The following is a 13,484-nucleotide window of genomic DNA, read 5'->3' as shown; positions in this document are numbered from 1 at the left end:
TCTCTGTAAATAAATTAGCAACAGACTTTCAGCATGCTTATAGAGAAGGGTACTCAACATGTACTGCACTGACATAAGAAGATTGTGGGAGCCTTTGCTATTATTGACCATAACCTGATGTTGAAAAACATATGTGCTATGGCTTTTCAACATCTGCCAGAGCTTTATATCTAATAGAACTCAAAGGGTTTTCTTTAATGGAAGCTTTTCTAATGTCAAACATGTAAAGTGTGGTGTACCGCAGGGGATCTCTCTAGGCCCTCTACTCGTTTCTATTTTTACCAGTGACCTGCCACTGGCATTAAACAAAGCATGTGTGTCCATGTATGCTGATGATTCAACCATATACTCATCAGCAACTACAGCTAATGAAGTCACAAAAACCCTTAACAAAGAGTTGCGTCTGTTTTGGAATGGGTGGCCAGTAATTAACTGGCCCTAAACATTTCTAAAACTAAGAGCATTGTATTTGTTACAAATCATTCCTTAAGTTCTAGACCTCAGCTGAATCTGGTAATGAATGGTGTGGCTGTTGAACAAGTTGAGTAGACTAAATTACTTGGCGTTACCTTAGATTGTAAACTGTCATGGTCAAAACTTATAGATTCAGTAGTTGTAAAGATTGGGAGAGGTCTAGCCGTAATAAAGACATGCTCTGCTTTTTTGACACCACACTCCAAAAAGCAAGTTCTGCAGGCTCTAGTTTTTTCTACTCTTGATTATTGTCCGGTCTTGTGGTCCAGTGTTGCATGCAAAGACCTAGTTAAGCTGCAGCTGGCCCAGAACAGAGCGGCATGTTTTGATCTTAATTGTAATCAGAGGGCTGATATAAATACTATGCATGCCATTCTCTCTTGGCTAAGAGTTGAGGAGAGATTGACTGCATCACTTTCTCTTTTTTATAAGAAACTTTAATGTGTTGAAAGTCCCAAATTGTTTGCATCGTCAACTTAGTCACATCTCTGACACACACACGTATCCCCCCAGACATGCCACCAGGGGTATTTTCACAATCTCCAAATCCAGAACAAATTCAAGAAAGTGTACAGTATTATATAGAGCCCTTATTGCATTCCATCTCATATTGCTCAAATAAACAGCAAACCTGGTTTCAAAAAGCAGATAAAGCAACAACTCACGGCACAACACCTCTCCCCTATTTGTCCTAGATAGTTTGTGTGTATGCATTGATATGTAGGCTACGTGTGCCTTTAAAAAAAATGTATGTAGTTCTGTCCTTGAGCTGTTCTTGTCAATTGATGTTCTGTATTATGTCATTCTGTATTATGTTTCATGTTTTGTGTGGACCCCAGGAAGAGTAGCTGCTGCATTTGCAACAACTAATGGGGATCCTAATAAAATACCAAATACCAAATCCGTGATTGTTTGCAAGCCCTGCCACATCTGACAAGCTTCAGAGCTGGTGTAGTAAGATTTGACTGTAGTCCTGTATTGACGCTTTTCCTGTTTGATGGTTCGTCGGAGGCCGTAGCAGGATTTTTTATAAGTGTCAGGGCTATTATGCCGCTCCTTGAAAGCGGCAGCTCTAGCCTTTAGCCAGTGCAGATGTTGCCTGTATTCCATGGCTTCTGGTTGGGATATGTACGCACGTACGTTCACTGTGGGTAAGAAGTCATTGATGCACTTATTAATAAAGATGGTTACTGATGTGGTAAACCATTGAATTAATCATTTTCCAGTCTGTGCTTGCAAAACAGTCCTGTAAATGGTATTTTCTAGAGCTTAAGGTAAGGTAATGTTACTCAGGCGCACAGAACCTCGAGACTTCCTTAATATTAGAGATCGCGTACCAGCTGTTGTTAACAAAGTGACACACACCCCCTCCCCTGAGATCCCCAACACTGCCGTTCTGTCCTGTCGATGTATAGAAATGTACCATGTCCTTGTTTAGCCACGACTCGGAGAAACATAGGATATTACAGTTCTTCAGATCACGTTGATATGATAGTCTTCAACGGAGCTCATCCAGTTTGTTCTCCTGCGATTGCACGGTGTAGGCGGTTTATCCACTCCGACGTAGTCTCATCACGTATCCCACACTCCTTCTCAGTGTCAGGGATTAGGGTCTTGTCCACGATAATCAATATGTCATTAGCCTCTGACTCATTGAAGTAGAAGTCCTCATCCAAAACGAGGTTAGTGATAGCTGTTCTGATGTGCAGAAGCTGTTTTCGTTCATAGGACAGAGTGGAGGAAACATTCTATACAAAACAAGTTATGATCAGCGTAAAAAATATACAAAATAATACAATTGGTCAGGAGCCGGCAAAACGGCTGATATTCCCTCCAGCGCCATTGCTCTCAAATAGCTCCATGAGGGACAGTATTAGAATACACCAACCAAAATTATCCTCTTTCTTGAGCTGTTCACAAATAGCTTGCATGTGTCACATATTACAACTATAGGATTGTTTCTAAACCTAAGGTAACACATTGAGAAACAAGTCAAGAATTATATACACTGATTATACCAAACATTAGGAACACCTTCCTAATATTGAGTTGCACCTGGATTCACCTGTTCAATCTATGTCATGGAAAGAGCAGGTGTTCTTAATGCTTTTCCATACTCAGTGTATATCCCCTAGCTGTACCTACCTGCTTGTAGGTTGCGTTGAGTCTGCAGCATATCTTTTGATTCTGGACCTTTCCTCAAATGTCTGATTGGATAACAGAGAATGTGTGTGTAAATGTAATGAACAGAACCTATACGGGAAATCCACATTGTGCTTCAGTAAGCATAATAAAACCAGTGTTTACACAGCCATCCTTTCAGCCAGTCTGCCTGTTTTATTGTCCATCAGTACAGTGCATTGTCCCTTGATGTTGCCTGAGAAATAGAATCCATTGTGTTGATGGCTCAGGCAACAGCATCTCACATTCAATGGATATCTCCTTGATACAAAGACACCATTCAATTTGGGATGATAGCCTGGGAAAAACAAGGTGAGGAAGGTAATACAAGTAGAATAGAAATAATCTGGACAGTCATGCTAGGGATCTGTCATGGGGATACATCTACAGTAAATAGATTTTTGCACCATACCATGTTAACATTCTGTTGTATCTGCCACAGTGACTATCTTCTTCCTGCCATATAGAGACTGGTGTTTTGCCCTTTTCTATCCTTGTCGTTATGTTATGGTGATTTGCAAGGCAGACAGCTGGACAATACTTTACAGACAGCACATTATAGTAATTCATAGCAAAATTATGACAACTATATAGTTCCTTTTTACGAAACATGTCACGTTTATTTGAATTCTGAAAAGTGAGAATAGTGTCAGCAGTAGGAGGAGACAGTACAGGTACATCAAAGCTGGGACCGAAAGAAACAGCCACCACAAGACGGCCTCCCCCCAGTACCCTGCCCTCTGCCCAGTGCCCTAGCCTGCCCCTCAGTCACTGTCACTAGCTGGCTGCCACCAGGTACTCTACCCTGCACCTTAGGGACTGCTTCCCTATGTACATAGTCATTGAACAGTGGTTAATTTAATAATAGCTATTTATATATCTACTGCTGTACCACATTTTTTATGATAAAAAAAAGTGAGTTTTGTGTGCTGGTTGACAATTACTGCATTCATTGATAGGAAGTATGAACATAAGCATTTTGCTGCACCTGCCATAACACCTGCTAAACTGTGTAAGCAACCAATAAAATGTGATTTTGATTTGATTTAGTCCTTATATTTCACCTACGTATTCTGAATCCAACAGCATGTCTGCCCTTCCAGGGTGCTACAGTTCCCTCCTGCCCAGACTTATTTCCATCACCACTCCCTGCATGCCCTTGTGATGCTCATTTACATACTACCCAAATCCAAACAGCCTATTGGCTGAGGATATAATTGGAATTGGGCATAATTGCATTTATCCTCTCATAATTACCCGATGAAGGGCACGAGTAGGTATGTATGGATAATGAATGAACAAAAAGATGAATCCTAAGAAGTTTAGTGACAAAAAAAGTTTTGAGAATAAATCTATAAAATCAACTCAAATGGAATTGGGTGTCTTTTCATAAAAAGTGTTTCCAATAAAAACCATTTGTTTTTTCACTCCTGAGAGCATGCTTGCTGTGTTAGACACTCAGACCAATAATAATGTACTGTGCCTTTGGAAAGTATTCTAACCCCTTGACTTTTTCCAAATTTTGTTATGTTACAGCCTTATTCTAAAATGAATTAAATAGAAATAATCCTTACCAATCTGCACGCAATACCCCACAATGACAAAGTGAAAACAGAATTTTATGCAAATTTATTAACAATAAAAAGCAAAAATAGCACATTTACATAAGTAAATGCAGGTAGGCTAGTGGTTAGAGTGTTGGGCCAGTAACCAAAAGGTTGCTAGATCAAATCCTTGAGCTGACAATGTAAAAATCTGTCGTTCTGCCCTGATAAAAGGCAGTTAACCCACTGTTCCTATGCCGTCATTGTAAATAAGAATTTATTCTTAACTGACTTGCCTAGTTAAATAAAGGTTAAATATATATATATTTTTTATTAAATAAAAAAGTATTCAGACCCTTTGCCTTGAGACACGATAGTTGAGCTCATGTGCATCTTATTTCCATTGATCATCCTTGAGATGTATCTACAACTTGATTGGAGCTCACCTGTGGTAGATTCAATTGATTGGACATGATTTGGAAAGGTACACACTTGTCTATATAAGGTCCCACAGTTGACAGTGCATGTCAGAGCAAAAACCAAGCCCTGAGGTCGAAAGAATTGTCCGTAGCGCTCCGAGACAGGATTGTGTTAATACACAGATCTGGGGAAGGGTACCAAACATTTTTTGCAGCATTGAAGATCCCCAAGAACACAGTGGCATCCATCATTCTTAAATAAAATAAGTTTGGAACTACCAAGACGCTTCCTAGAGCTGGCCAAAATGAGCTATCGGGGGAGAAGGGCCTTGGTCAGGGAGGTGACGAAGAACCATATGGTCACTCTGACAGAGCTTCAGAGTTCTTCTGTGGAGATGGGAGAACCTTCCAGAAGGACAACCATCTCTACAGCACTCCACCAATCAGGCCTTTATGGTAGTGGCCAGACAGAAGCCACTCCTCAGTAAATGGCACATGACAGCCCACTTGGAGTTTGCCAAAAGGCACCTAAAGACTCTCAGACCTTGAGAAACAAGATTCTCTGGTCTGATGAAACCAAGATTGAACTCTCTGGGCTGAATGCTAAGCGTCACGTCTAGAGGAAACCTGGCACCATCCCTACGGTGAAGCATGGTGGTGGCATCATCATACTGTGGGGTGTTTTTCAGCGGCAGGGACTGGGAGACTAGTCCGGATCGAGGCAGAGGAATGGAGCAAAGTACAGAGAGCTCCTTGATGACAACATGCTGCAGAGCGCTCAGGACCTCAGACTGGGGCAAAGGTTCAACTTCCAACAGGACTAAGACCCTAAGTACACAGCCAAGACAACGCTTGAGTGGCTTCAGGACAAGTCTCTGAATTTCCTTGAGCGGCCCAGCCAAAGCCCGGACTTGAACCCGATGGAACATCTCTGGAGAGACCTGAAAATAGCTGTGCAGCAATGCTTCCCATTCAACCTGACAGAGCTTGAAAGGATCTGCAGAGAAGAATAGGAGAAACTCCCCAAATACAGGTGTTCCAAGCTTGTAGCGTCATACCCAAGAAGACTCGAGGCTGTAATTGCTGCCAAAGGTACTTCAACAAAGTACTGAGTAAAGGGTCTGAATACTTATGTAAATGTGATATCTGTGTTTAATTTAAGCAAATTTGCAAATATTTCTAAAAATTTGCTTTTGCTTTGTCATTATGGAGTAATGTGTGTAGATTGATTAGGGGGAAAAAACAATTGAATACATTTTAGAATAAGGCTGCAACCTAACAAAACGTGGAAAAGTAAAGTGGTCTGAATAGTTTCTGAAGAATTCTGAGAAGTCCATTATACAGAGTGAGCCGTCGGGGTTAGTGATGGCCCAGTGGGTAGGGCTGCCGTCTTAGCGGCCCTCAACCAATCATGCTATTTTGTTTGTTTTTCCGTGTTGTTCGTAATTTGTTTTGTACGTAATGTTGCTGCTACCGTCTCCTATGACCGAAAAGAGCTTCCAAACATCAGAACTGGGATTGTTCACCTCAAACTGGATGAAGAGTTTTTCTTCAATGAGTCGACTGCGAGGGATATACTGTTGACACCCGACCAGGCTCCGATCCCCGTGATTTGCTGGAGAAGGAAACGTAGATTTCGAGGCAAAGATCAGGGTGCCTTATGAGGACCAGGCGACGAGTGGTTAATCTGCCCTTGCCCTCCATTCTGCTAGCTAATGTTCAATCGCTAGAATGAATGAATGAACTGAAGGCATGTATATCCTACCAACGGGACATTAAAAAGTGTAATATTTTAATGTGAATGAACAACGACATTAAGAACATGCGGCTCTTTAATTATTTGTTGTTCTTATCTCTTACTTTACATTTTTTTTGTATTTTCTTAAAACTGCATTGTTGGTTAAGGGCTTGTAAGTAAGCATTTCACTGTAAGGTGTTGTATTCGGCACGTGACAAATAAAATTGGATTTGATTTGATTTTAATCTATATAAGGGATAATTACGTTTTATAGCAAAATATCAACACACATACTACCAATCATAGACTAATGTAACTACATTTACATCTTCACAATTATTCTAAGGTTTTTGTTCATACATCAAGTTGACTGCAATTTCCTGTTGGAGTGAATAAAGACTTCAGCTCTCTGTTCTACACTACAGTAGCTTAGTCATGACAGCTGTGCTGACACTCCTGCTATAATAATAATGGCCCATTTCACATTTGCTGCTCTTTGATAAAAAACTCAAAATCTAGTATACTGTGGCCGCTTCCTTTCTCCGATGTAATTTCCTCAACAAATGGATCTGGGCTAATAACTAGGCATCAAAGTTGGACGTGTCAGCCACTGAACAGCTATCATTAAGAAGAAATTTGAGGTTATTAATTATGTTTGGGGGCCTTTAGATGTCTGTGTCCGGAAGAGATCAGTGGAAAGCTGACATTTGGGATGAGTCATGGTGCCTATTACTGTGGTTATACAGTACGTTAAGGACTACCTTGCAGGCTTTGAAGACACTGAACTCAAGACTACCTTCCACAGAGTGAACTCATGAATCATTGAACTCATGAGTTACAGTCTGATAGAAAGTGGATTTACCAGATATAGCCAACCATGGTAGTTGTTGTTGTACCTGTAGAAAGTTAATGGAAGTTGTGTTGAAAGACTTCAATCCATCCCATTGAACACTTGATTAACCAGTGTAATGTTCGATCATCTCTGTGCTGAGAGATTGATGTGCTGGTGATTGATGTGTGTGTCACATTTTATTTGGATAGTCCGGATTTTCCATCTGTCATACTATCAACAAACAATCTGTTGATAAGCAACTGCTTGTTAAGGTTACAGTTAGGGTTAGGGTAAGGTTTAGAGTAAGAGTTAGGGTAAAGGTTAAGTTTAGGGTTAGGAGACGGGTTAAGGTTAGGGTTAGAGCTAGTGTTAGTAGATAGTTGAAATGTTACTGATAGTCTATAGAGCACCTACAAATGGAAATAAAGTGTTACCAATGTGTCTCCTGTGAAATAGTAATAATAATGCGGAGAGGGAGAGAAGCGAGGTCTGTTATCTATGCAGGGTGTGTTCTGCTCTACTCCACCTAAAAAGGAGTGGAGTGAATAAAAGAGAGGGAAGAATGAACGGTATCTCTACTTCTCTTCCAGCACATCCCAGAGCACCCATTAAACACAATCTACTTTAGAACCAGCATAAACACGGAGAGAAACAAAACATTGATTTGTCCATCCTCATACATTTAAGGATAATCTTCACAGTGCCATATCTTTTTTTCATAAAATGTATAAACTGGATTCTCTCGCTCCTCTCTCTACACACACACTGCCATACACACGCTCAGTCCTGTTGTTCTGTACAGACACAGTGAGACTACGGGACGCTCCGAATCCTATTAGATATGAAACAAACAAAGAGGGGAATGGGAACGGCTCATTGAGGAAGAAAACACACATTCCCTCTCTCTCTCTGGATCTCTCTCTGTATACAAATGTAGGATTTTAATGTTGGGAATTCTACTGCACATCAGGAAATGCAAACTTGTAGTGTATTCAAGGTTTAAAAAGGGTTCTAATGTTCGTAATTTTCACTTCAAAATGTCAGACTTGATTTGCCCTAATGCAAAATATATTAACCCCAACAAAATGTTTTCATTAATTATAATCCACATAATATTTCAAATTTCCTGGTTCTGCAGGATTATTTTCCTGCTGTAGCAAACTGGTTCAAATTAAGATCCTACATCTGTATCCGACTGTGTGATTCTGACAATACCGCAGGGAGATTGATGTGTCTCTCGGTTTAATACCTTCTGTGACTGTTCAGTGAGGAACCAAATGGCACAAAAAATATGCATTTCTAAATGACTAATATATACAAGTGTGTCTGTAGGGCGATCAGACAACGCTGCATCAACAGATATAGCTGGTGGAGCGGGGAGGGGTTGATATAAAAAATCATCAGGTACTTTCCCTGGAAAGATATTGGAAATCTTTATTCTAATTGCATACATTTATTGAATGTGCTATTTTGATAAATTCTCTTTGGTACAAAGGGAGTTTTGTAAATGAACAATCAGAGATGAATTTGTGTGTTTGTGCGTGTGTGAGCATGTCTGTTTGTATGCATATTTCCACCAGTCATGACTGGTGTTGTTGACGTGTTGTTCACTCAGACGAATGGTAGAGTACATATCTGTTCATAATATAGATGGAACTTAAAGGAACTTATGAATGTACGCACCACATATTAAGAAAAAAAATCTACATTAAAACAGTAAATCTTTTGGAAAATGAGACAGGCAATTCAGTATAGGAAATTGTTTTAATTCTGATAAGGTAGTATGTATATCTAATTGGTGTATTGCATGTCTGTCGAATGTGGCTAATACTTTCTCAATGTCTTTTTCAATATCTCCATTGGAAAGGCTTTCAATAGCTAGGTTTCCCTAGACTTGTCCAGTGAATTTTTGTCGACATTTAGAATGTTCGCATAGAAAGTACTGTAGATGCGACAATTGCATGCCACAGTGCGTTTCCAGTCTACTGCCATGTCGAGAAAAAACAGCTGGACGTAATGACGTTACAGCAGGTAGCCCGCAAAAGCCAGCATGAATAGAATGCAAGAATTGACTAATATTTGCCATATTCTAATAATTCTGGTGCCTACTTATCGCCACAGTCCGTGCCATTGTAGTCATGTAGGCCTAGTAGAGACCTGAAACTATTTGATGGTGAAACTTAAAATTGCAATGTAAAGCAATTCAGGCATTCTTGAAAGTCAAGACAATCTTTGTCCTGCAAAGAAACATTCTTTTTCTAGTTGAATAAATGGATTTTGCAAGCAGTAGGCATTTACAATTAAATGTGGAGTGAAGTTTAATAGTTACACGATAACATCACGTGTCCTGCGTACCTTCAAAATTATTCAGCAATCATATTTTATTCAAAAAACACAGTTTCCATCATCAATTGTTGCAGTAAGGAAACTGTCGAACTGATAAAAATGTATTTGATCTTTAGAAAATGTCTCCTACATCTGCCATTATAAATGTTGCAATGATTTTTTGGGAGACATTGCTTTTGTCAGATAAACCTGGGTCAATGGAAACCTGCCAACTGTGTCAGTGTGGAATCTACACACAACAACCCTGCTGGTCATCTATGAACGTTTGAACATCTTGGTCATGTGCTGTTATAATCTCCACCTGGCACAGCCAGAAGAGGACTGGCCACCCCTCAGAGCCTGGTTCCTCTCTAGGTTTCTTCCTAGCCACCATGCTTCTTTTTATTTTTTTATTTAACCTTTATTTAACTAGGCAAGTCAGTTAAGAACAAATTCTTATTTACAATGACGGCATAGGGACAGTGGGTTAACTGCCTTGTTCAAGGGCAGAACAACAGATTTTTACCTTGTCAGTTTGGGGATTTTATCTAGCAACTGGGTTTAGGCTGGGTTTCTGTATAGCACTTTGTGACATCGGCTGATGTAAAAAGGGCTTTATAAATACATTTAATTGATTGACAGCCAAGTCCACACTCATTCTCCATAGCAGACACAGGAAATGAAATAAGAACAGGCGTTAACTCTCAGATACTGGGCCCAGTTGCACTGTTATCTCTAATTTAGCACAGAAAAGAGGACGTGGGTCGCTGTTGATTATAGTTTGTTTTGTTAGACAGTTCTGTACAGTGTTTTTATCATCTTTACAGAAGCTAAAGAGATTCCTATCCTCCAAGTACATCGCAGAATGGTGAATAAGACCAATACTTTCTCATGATGATCCTGTAAGGCTATTCCAGAGATTCTCAATACAAGCAAACACTGCAAACAGTCCTATACACAGAGAGGAGATTCAACCACTACCTTTGACTAGGAATTCACTGTACTTCATAATCAGGGACAGAAATGAAGAATCCCACAAAAGGATCTCCGTGCAGAATATTTTGTTTACTGTATAAGGGAGCCCACATACTCTTTTTATATGTACTGTATTTATATATGTATATATACACAAAGCATCTTACGTACAAAGAAAAAGCTCCAATGAATTACATAGAGCATGCCAACAAAGAAGACTTCTGACTGATATGTCAATCATGGACAGTGACTGTGGGCCCCCGGGTTGACCCCTGTGACCTCTCAGTGTCTGTTTACTCAGCGCTCGTTGTTGTTCCTGCGGCATTGCGTTGCGTAGGCAGAGTGAACAGCAGTCAGGGTCACTGCCCAGGCTCCACACAGTCACAGGAAAGCTGGCATGCTGAGATGTCGCTTCTAAGATGGATGCCGTTGACAAGGATGATGAAATAGGTAAAAGCAATCCCCACATAATGTCCCTCCAATGTGCCACTGATCCTGTAGGATCCCCTGCTCAGTAGCACTGAGTCTCAGTGAGGATCATCCAGTTTACCTTCCGGGAGGCGTTAGTGTTTTCAAATAACGTTTTTACAACATCTAAATAACCCCGGCTAAGCTGTTTTCCTTTTGAAGGGGAGAAAAAAAGAGCATGTGGGAAATTGGCCATGGTTGTTGTTGTGGAGTCTCACCGACCTGAGGCTCATTGATCAAAAAGGGGATTAGTCTGGTCTAAAATCCTTGGCACCACGCTAGCAAAGCTGTTTTATTTCAGAGGATATCCTTTTTGCGGTCACAGGTAATCCAGTCAGTCGTCGCTGATGTAATGGTTTTAGTCCATTTGGAGGGAGGGGATCCTGGCTGGGAGCCTGCGAGGGAACTCTTTGTTAGGTCCTAGGATGAATCTGAAACACACAGGGAAGAGGAGAAGAGAAACACATACACTTAGATAGAACACAGGCATACAAACGTGTGAGGATTACACCCAGATGAATTTCTCCATTCCACATGTCTTTTGAACTGAGAGGCTTTGTACAGCCCGTCTCTCTCACCTCTCCTCTGCTGTTATTGCAACACACAATCTCACACTCAGTTCGTGTAAATATGTACAAAAAGTGTTTCAGCAGATTTCGTGCATTTTTGTGTGGTTTAATTCGTGTGAGACTATAAAAAAAATTGTGCAACTTAACTCGTAGGAAAAGACACACATTTTTGTGCGACTTCATTCATAAGAAAAAATGTAATTGTGTCCCACATTGATTTATTCTTAGGTAGCCTTATTAAATTTTTTACTAGTCCCAATGTTGTTTTCTAAGCTTGTTTTCACTTAATACTTTGGGATACTGGTGCTATGTCGGATGTTATGAAGGTTGCTAGATTGGAATCAAAAGCTGTATTTGTCTTTTTTTTTAGTATCAACGAAGGTATTTGATTGGGGAATGGGGCTACATTTTAATTTTGTAATTTTTAAATTTTACCTTTATTTATATAGGTTTTTTCTCATTGAGATAATATCTCTTTTCCAAGAGAGAACTGGTCCAATAGCAGCAGGGGAACAACGTTTCAGACAAGACAAAACAACTTACATACACTAACACAACATTAAACAAAATTATAAACACACATACAGTACAACAATTACATATTACATTAAAAACACAAACACCTTGACTAAAAACAGCTGGCCTAAAAACAATTACACTCTTCTATGATATATACATCGATCAAGTGTTTAAACTCCACCAACGAAACTAGATCATCACATTTTAAAATGTTCAGGAGAGAATTCCAGGACCACGGTGCTAAGCAACTAAAACTATTTCTACCAGACCTGTTCTAATTTTTGGTACTGTTAGAAGCAAATCAGAATGGGACCGTAATTGATATTTATTTACTGACCTGACTAAAAAAGAAGCGATAAAATGGCATTTTACCCAATATGGCCTTATAAATCAGTGTATACCAGTGTTTAAGCCTACGCAAGGTCAATGACGACCAGCCAACAGCTCTGTAGAGATCACAATGATGTGTTAGACGTTTCTGATTTGTAATGAACCTGAGAGCTGCATGATACACTGAATCAAGTGCTCTCAGGGTAGTGGCTGAGGCCTGCATATATATAACATCACTAAAATCTAAAAACGACAGTAATGTACATCGTACCAGCTCCTTCCTAGCCTAAAAAAAAAACAAGCCTTATGCCGGTAATAAAATCCTATTTTCAGCTTGAGCTTCCTTATCAAGTTCTCTACATACACAGTGAAGCTCAGCTTATCATCAACCCACACACCCAAATATTTGTACACTTTAACTTGCTCTATAGTATGTCCAGCCAATGTGGCAATGACATGATTTGTAACATGCCTGGCATTTGAAAATACCATGAATTTTGTTTTACCCGAATTTAGAATCAACTTTAAATCATACAGATTCTGTTGTATGATGTTAAATGCTCTTTGGGCATTTTCAAAAGCTAAAGATAAACTACTACCACTTGAATAAAGAACAGTATCATCTGCATAAAAATGAACATCCGCTGTTTCAATAAGAAACATCAATGTTGTTGATATACAAAATGAACAATAGTGGGCCCAAAATAGAACCTTACGGGACACCTGAGCACACCTCTATGGACTCAGATTTACAACCATCCGCCATTACACATTGTGTACGATTTGATAGGTAATTTATAAACCAATCTAGAGCATGACCAGTAATTCCACAACATTTTAACCTTTGCACTAACACAGCATGGTCCACGGTGTCAAAAGCCTTCGACAAATCCAGAAAAACAGACACACAATGTAACTTCTTATCAAGAGAACAGAGGATATCATTTAATGCCTTCAATGTTGCTGAAACAGTGCTGTGTCCAGACCTAAAACCTGATTACATTCCATTTAAGATGTTGTTTTCTTGGAAGTAGGTCTTTAGCTGCCTACTAACTAAGGACTCCAGTACCTTTGACAGTACAGACAATTTTGATATGAGTTGATAGTTGT

General features: G+C 39.7%; 1 protein-coding gene across 2 annotated transcripts in view; it reads right to left on the bottom strand.

Annotated features, from left to right (window-relative positions):
- Nucleotides 1-4,269: 4,269 nt before the first annotated feature.
- Nucleotides 4,270-13,484, bottom strand: part of LOC129851039 (chemokine-like protein TAFA-1) — a 295,228-nt gene continuing 286,013 nt past the window's right edge. For both annotated transcript variants that reach the window (XR_008758930.1, XM_055917205.1), the window contains one exon: nt 4,270-11,387. Coding sequence is in view for 1 of the 2 variants with exons in the window: in XM_055917205.1 (XP_055773180.1) it covers nt 11,370-11,387 (18 nt within the window). In the remaining variant the exon portion in view is untranslated. The remainder of the gene's footprint in view (nt 11,388-13,484) is intronic.

Source organism: Salvelinus fontinalis, chromosome 3 (genome assembly GCF_029448725.1).
Source record: "Salvelinus fontinalis isolate EN_2023a chromosome 3, ASM2944872v1, whole genome shotgun sequence".
NCBI classification, from domain to species: domain Eukaryota; kingdom Metazoa; phylum Chordata; class Actinopteri; order Salmoniformes; family Salmonidae; genus Salvelinus; species Salvelinus fontinalis.
Note: the sequence above shows the minus strand (reverse complement) of the source record. Positions and strands in the feature narration are given on the sequence as shown.